This window comes from Lipotes vexillifer, unplaced genomic scaffold (genome assembly GCF_000442215.2).
Source record: "Lipotes vexillifer unplaced genomic scaffold, Lipotes_vexillifer_v1.1 scaffold648, whole genome shotgun sequence".
In the NCBI taxonomy this organism is placed as follows: Eukaryota; Metazoa; Chordata; class Mammalia; order Artiodactyla; family Lipotidae; genus Lipotes; species Lipotes vexillifer.
In genome coordinates, this window is record NW_006797096.1 from 1892298 (window position 1) to 1899830 (window position 7533).

At 41.4% G+C, this 7533-nt stretch overlaps 1 protein-coding gene across 1 annotated transcript in view; it reads left to right on the forward strand.

The window, feature by feature from the left end:
• Window positions 1-7066, forward strand: part of LOC103073747 (aldehyde oxidase 2-like) — an 87295-nt gene extending 80229 nt beyond the window's left edge. The window contains 1 exon segment of the mRNA XM_007469202.1: window positions 7013-7066. Coding sequence (XP_007469264.1) covers window positions 7013-7066 — 54 coding nt within the window.
• Window positions 7067-7533: the final 467 nt, after the last annotated feature.

The following is a 7533-nucleotide window of genomic DNA, read 5'->3' on the forward strand; positions in this document are numbered from 1 at the left end:
TTTTTTTTTTTTTTTTTTTTTTTTTGCGGTACACGGGCCTCTCACTGCTGTGGCCTCTCAGAGCACAGGCTCCAGACGCGCTGGCTCAGCGGCCATGGCTCACAGGCCCAGCCGCTCCGCGGCATGTGGGATCTTCGCGGACCGGGGCACGAACCCGCGTCCCCTGCATCAGCAGGCGGCCTCTCATCCACTGCACCACTAGGGAAGCCCCTCATAATCTTTATTTATAGCCACTGGAATAAGTTTTGGAGGCAAGAGCAGGGCAGAAGTTTTAACTTCTTAATATTAAGCCTCTTGTTATTAAGGCTACTTAGAACATGTTGAGAAAGACCATTTTTCTTTCATTCTCATCCTGACCCACAATATTCCTAGCCATTCCACTGACCTCACATCTATTTGAATCAATGAGAATATAGGCTTCTTCAAATCCTTGACAAGACTTCCGTGAGCCAAGCGTTCCTCTGTTCTGGCCTGCAGACCCCCTCTCCTCGGCTGTACACCAACAGAGGAGAGGACAGCTGGAAGCCAGCCTTGAGTGGGGCCTCCCAAGAGAGACAAAGAGGAGGAAGTCCTGACTCTTAGTTTAACAGAGAGAACCAGAAACGCACAAAACATAGATTCTTCTGCCACTTCCTGTCACAGGAAATGCCAATACTCCTTTATCCACATGGTAACACAAACCAGAAACCTTGAACTTTGCCTGACAGTTCTCTCCCTTACACTCAGTAGCTAGTCCTTCACCACATGCCCCTAACAATCTTTTCCACCGGTCTATTTCCTCCATTTCTAACCACTATGTCATTCATTCATTAAACAAACATTTGCTGAGTATCTAATAGGTGCCAGGAATTGATCTGGGTGCTGGGAATACAGCAGTGAATGAAACAGAGAGTGATCTTCACCTTCAAGAAGCTTATTTTCTAGAGACTCTTAAGTCCAACTACCATCTCTCTAGCCTGGGTCAAAGCAGCCTCCTAACTGGTCTCCTTACACCCACTGCAACGTGGTGTGACAAATATGATCATGTCACTCTAGCATGTACACAGGTGCAAAGGTTCCCATTGATCTTAGGATAAAGATAACCCCGTTTACATCGCCCTGCCAAACCTATAAACCTCCGAAGTCCAGCATGGCTGGCCCCCACCCACTTCTCCAGCCACATGGGGGTCCCTACACCACCTTGTCTCTCCACATTAGTTACATTTGCTTTCTGTCTGTTCCTCATGGACAGAGGCCTCCACCAGCTCTTCCCACAGCTTGGAACCATTTTCTTGCTTTTCCTCACCTGGCTAACCCCCTACTCACTTTTCATCTCTTAATCAAATTTCACATCTTCAATCAAATTCACATCTTAATCAAATCAAATTAAATGATACTTTCCTTCTCGCATAGTTTGAGGTACAAGGAGTATAGTGGTGAACTAGACTCAAAGGCACATTCTCTCTAGTTGTTTATGGTATACCAGAGAGGGAAGACAAACAATTACTGTAAATTATAAGCGCTTGCCTAACTGTGGGTTATCCCTCTGTGTCAATAGAATAAACTTTTCTAACTTAATCTTTTCTTACAGTCAAAGGGGTATGAGATGTGGCCCCAGCTTTGATCATTTATCATGCAATCATTCATTCATCTAGCATACTTATTCAGCCCTTTCCATGTGCCAGGCACTGCTGGTAACTAAAAAATAGTGAGATAGTCAATCTCTGCCATATGGAGCCTACATTCTATTGGGGAAACCAGAGAGTAAACAAATAAAGAAACATACAATTTCAGGTGGTGATAAATACTGTGAAGCAAAATAGAAGAGTAGGGGGCTAGCTTGTGATAGATTATTTTAGATTATTAGAGAAGTTTTCTCTGGAGTATTTACATTTGAGCCGAGGCCTGTATGAAGCGGGGGAGCAAGCGTAAAGCTGGTAATGGTGTGTTCCAAGCAGAGAACAGTTAGTGCAAAGGCCCTGTGGCAGTTTCAATGGATTCAAAGTAGCCTGGGACTAAGTAGTCCTCCAAAATGGCCTTCTTCATAAGTTTCTGATATTGACTCCCTGGTGGAAAAAAACTTGTAACTGAAAGGCTGCAGTTGTTGTTCTCAGTGGCAGAGAGATAAAAGAAATAGAAATGTGTGGTCAAGCAACTTTATCTTCACATCATCAGGGTGAAACCCGGACAGTCCTTATCCAATCAGCAGTTTCCTGGCAACTAGCCCCTATCACAGTGCAGGTCTACTGCTTCAGATCTTTCGAAACTACAGTTCATTCACACAGCAGGCCTCCTGAAATTGTCGTAGCCTGGCTCTTGACACAGACCAGTTTCTTTAAAGCACCTTGGAGCAAATCTGAGCCTGTATTAGCATTTACATTTGGTCGAACTCCAATGTGTTTTTTTAGTTGAGATATATAATGCTTCACACTGGCACACAATATTGTACTATGAAAAAAAATTTTTTTGAGAAATATAGATACTAACACTCTTTGTATTTGGCCTTTGAATACTTTTGTCAAAAGAATTTGTTCTGACAAGTAAGAAGGTGAGACTGTCAGGTCTGTGTACTAGAACATGAGCATTGGAAAGTCCCAAACCTCCTCTTATAACAAGCTTCTTATAATCATAAGGTAAAAGCCAGCACATAGCTACTCCTTAAACAGAAATCAGAGTCAAACATTCAGTATTTTTCCTTTGGAATTAAGTAAAATAATGCACGTAAAAATACTGTGTAAATACAAGTCACCATGTAAATATTACAGTTAAGGTCTCCACCTAATACCTGTAACTGTTAATGACGTTTTTCAAAATATACCTCTCCCAAAGGCTTAAAAAGAGTTTTCCACATTAAATCAAGTAGAACTGCTGAGAGCAGAAAAAACAGCCCTTAAGATTTAGCAGCCTGTTTTTCACGGGTAATTGACTTTAAGCATCAATGAAAAGCGGATATTTGTAAGAAGGCTGGAGCATTTTTGTTATAAAAATTTCTGCAGTTTGAATAATCATATCAAAAGTTGGTTTTTTTTTTTTAACCAGTGTGACTTTGGTAACCTTGATCAGAGTTGTTGATTTTTGCTCTTATCCCTTTCTTAGGTGGTTAACTCTTGGTCAGAACAGTGTTGCTGGTGATAGTTTCTGCTCTGAGCCCAACAGAGCAGCCTGGCTCAAACAGATACCACAAGAAATATCATTTCTGTACAAAATTTCCTTTTTGGTGATGGGAGAAAGAAACATGTATTTATTGGAAAATGTATTTTCTGTAGTCATTTAAAATTCCACAAGAAAAAAAATGAAATTTCCTTTAAAGGTATATAGAAAATGCTTAATTAACACTTTCAAATTAGGACCTTCCTTACAAACAAGGATTTCATTTTTTAAAAAATCTTTAGGATTCAGAGACACGAAGGGTTCCACAACCTTAAAAATTAGAAAAATACTGCTTTGCAGAACTTGTCCTGCCCTGTTATTCTATAAAGTTGGCAGAGTGTCCTGTTTCTAAAGACATTTACCTTCCCCACTTTGAAAACTTAAAACATACCAATGGGGAGAGGGCCTGGGGAAGGGGCATTAAGATTAAGAGACACAAACTACTGTGTATAAAATAAATAAGCAACAAGAATATATTGTACGGTACAGGGAAATATAGCCACTATTTTGTAATAACTTTAAATGGAGTATAATCTATAAAAATATCGAGTCACTATGTTGTACACCTGAAACTAATAGAACATTGTAAATCAATTTATACTTCAATTAAAAAAAAACTAAAAAAAAAGGAAAAGCCTAAAAGAGCCTCCTTCCACCTGCTCTCCTCTACGTCACTAGCACCCATGTCTCACTTTCCCTCCCTGCTTCCTTTGCATTTCTAGGTACACAGACTCTGAGAGCTGGCAGCATTCAAAGTGCCACCTGTTTAGTGCAGTAAAGGAAGCCCTTCCTGCCAGATGAAAGAGGAAAGGCATGTGAACATTTCCTGTGCTGTGGCCAGCCTGCTTTACCCGCGCTGTTCTTGGATGGTTTGACCCCAAACACTAGTCCCCAACCCCATATCCTATGCATACACAGCCTTGCATTTCTCCAGGCAGGGGGAGATGTCCTGACGGTCCTATAAGCCTGCATTCTTTTTCCTTACGGTTTTGGAACCTACCCCGATAACATGTAGTAGTTGTGGCATGCATGTGGGATCTAGTTCCCTGACCAGGAATCGAACCCAGGCCGCCTGCATTGGCAGGTCGGAGTCTTAACCACTGCGCCACCAGGGAAGTCCCAGTGAATGTGTATTTTTGCATCTAAGAATTCTCCTACCTGGTCTCTGGAAGGTTACTCCTTTAGTCTGGTAAAGCTGGAGGCATCCTGGAATAAACATATTTAATGTGGAACCAGGGAGGGAATAAGTGATGCTGAATGGGAAAAAGGAAAAAGGTAGCCACCTTATCAGGTCAGGGAAAGGAGTTATGACACACTTTTTTAGTTTTGTGTTTAAGACATGGCCCTGGAGTCAAAGGGACCTGGGTTGCAATCCCAGCCCTACTTTTGATGATTTATTTAACCTCTCTGATCATTTAGTTTCTTTATAAAATGAGGAGAGACGTTTGTGGAGAGAATAATTCTAGTTTCTTTACAGCATTGTTATAAGGTTTGAATAAGAACCATGAGAAGCATTTGTCACATATATTAAATGGTCAATATACATTGATGATGATGATGATTGCGTCAGAAGTCCCCAAAGCTATCTTCAGTTTCCATGTTTCAATGATGGACTCACAGAACTCAGAAAGCTGTTATATTCATGGTGATGGCATATTACAGCGAAAGGATACAGATTAACATCAGCAAAGGCAAAGGCACATAAGGCAAAGTCCAGGAGAGACCAGGTGAGGCTTCCAGTTGTCTTCTTCCAGTGGAGTCACACAGATAGCACCTCCTTTTCCCAGCAACAATGTGGGAGAAGATACACAAAGTATTGCCAGCCAGGGAAGCTCAGCTGAGCCTTGGTGTCCAGGAGTTTTATTAGTGATCAGTCACATAGACAGAGGTCACCTGCATTGCTGACCTTAGTCATTCAGTGTCCAGGTCTTCCAGAGGTCAAGTGATATCACATGGCCCAAGGCCTCAGGTAAACAAAAACACTTCCATAAGGCAGGATATTTTGAGGGCTGAGGTGTTATCTCCCACGAGCTGGTCAAGGGCTAACCCTTTCTTAGGAATGTGCAGAGTTGGGACAACGGAGCCTCCTGAATTCATCCTTTACTGCACAATGAGGATGATTAACAGTCCTGGATTGATGACACTAGGCCTTGAAACCAGTGAGACTGGGCACAGATGTATCTCTGACAGCCATAGTGATACATTGCCTTAATCATAGCTATCAAGAACCAACGAGGATGAGACTTTCCTAGTGGCACAGCGGTTAAGAAGCTACCTGCCAATGCAGGGGACACAGGTTCGATCCCTGGTCCAGGAAGATGCCACGGAGCAACTAAGCCCATGCGCCACAACTACTGAACCTGTGCTCTGAGAGTCCGCAAGCCACAACTACTGAAGCCCACATGCCTAGAGCCTGTGCTCCGCAACAAGAGAAGCCACCACAATAAGCCCGCACACCGCAATGAATAGTAGCCCCCGCTTGCTGCAACTAGAGAGAAATCCCACGTGCAGCAACGAAGACCCAACACAGCCAAAAATAAATAAATAAATAAATAAATAAATAAATAAATAAACAAATATATATATATATATATATATATTTGTTTATTTATTTATTTATTTATTTATTTATTTATTTATTTTTGGCTGTGTTGGGTCTTCGTTGCTGCACGATGGCCCCAAACAAGGGAGAAGTTAAAGGGAACATCAGCCAGGGCCGATAAAGAGCAGTTTAAGTCCCAGAACTGGGATCCTTGAGAAAAAAGGAAAGTTGTGTCCTCACTCAAGGAGCTAGGGAGTGCGTGAGACCCAAGAAGGCTGGGGTAGCTAGAGAATGAGTATTGATCTGAGTCCCAAAGTAGAAGGGCACCCCAGGAACCCAGGTCTAGTGAGAAGAATAGGAAGCAGGTTTTAGAAGAGACTAAAAATTGCCATCACCTTTAGCAGAAGAGTTGACCTGAATCTACCTCAGACGAGGCAGATTTGTCCTGCATCCAGCCCAGCCCAGGTGGAACAGGCTGATTCTCAATAAAGATAGCCAAGTAACTCCCAACGCAGCAGTTAGGTAGAGAATAAGGAAAATCCCTTTGAGGAGGGCAAACTATCCCTCCATTTACGTTTCAATACAGATTAAGAGCAAACAGTAAGAATAAAACTTGTAAAGATAGCCCGGGGGTCGGGCTGTGTTTTTATTTGTGTTTGTTGTCATCTTTTTGTATTTTTGTGAAATAAATATCAGGAGAAGCTTTCCAGAATCTTCATAACTTTTCATTATTTATGGGAAGGTTTTTTATGTTTTTAACACCTCTGTAACTAAAAGTCAACTCTGCAAGCAAAAACATGACAGCAGCGGAGGCGGGGAATGTATCTTCTGCTTGTTCTGCTTTTCGGCCAAACCTAAGAGGGAGAATTCCCAGCAGAGACAGGAGTTAAGAACCACAAGGAAGATTTGTGTGTACCACACAAATCATTTGGCTAAATGTGTAGACAGGGCTGTTCTCGGATCACTGCAAAGGAGTCTGGGTCTAAAGGCTCCAAGCAACACTCAGCCTAACCACTTTCCCCTTCCTGTTCTCCCCCCCCAAAGGTTTTCATAGGATTTATAATTCTCTTTGGGATTCACATCTGAGAAGCAGAGAAGATAGGTAACGAATCCAAGTGCGCTCTTAATTAGCAACATTACAGGTAGCAGAGATGACAACACTGACCCACTGTGTTTTCAGAGTTGTCACTTGAAAGGAATGGTACGGTCCCATTCCCCAGGAAAATCCTGCCGCCTCCCATCAGAAAAAATTTTCAAAACCTACATATTTGATATCATTTTCCTGGTGAAATATGGCAATGGTATTACGATATTAAGTATTTAATTTGCTTTCTTTCTTAGATCCCAAGAAACGATCCTAAGACATTTAAACCCTGGTCTATCCCTATAGCATAACACTACTGTCATTTCCTAAAAGGTAAGATCAATAAGCTGAAAGATTATTACTCAAAATGACAAGATCAGCTAGTCCAGTGGCTTTCAAGCTGCGCTCTGTGGAATCTTAGGATTGCACAAGTGTGTAAATCAAGCTTCCTTTTCAAATCTTATCCAACATTTCAATCCTTCAATACTAAATGTGAATGGCTTTGGATGCTGAAAAAGGAAAGTCAGGGTGTTTTACCCAACATGCAGTTTTTCTTTTTATTTTAAAATAAAAATTTAAATGGAAATGCTGTGGATTAAGATATTTTAAAGATCCTACTCCCTGATTCTTTCAAGAGTCACTTACAACTTGAGTGCAAAACATCAAATTAAAATCTATTGATTACTGCACTTATAATTAACCAGTGCTATTTGGAAGAGTTGTCTATTTGTATTCGTTGAGTTCAACTGCTACAATTTTGTACTGCTGCTTAGCACAA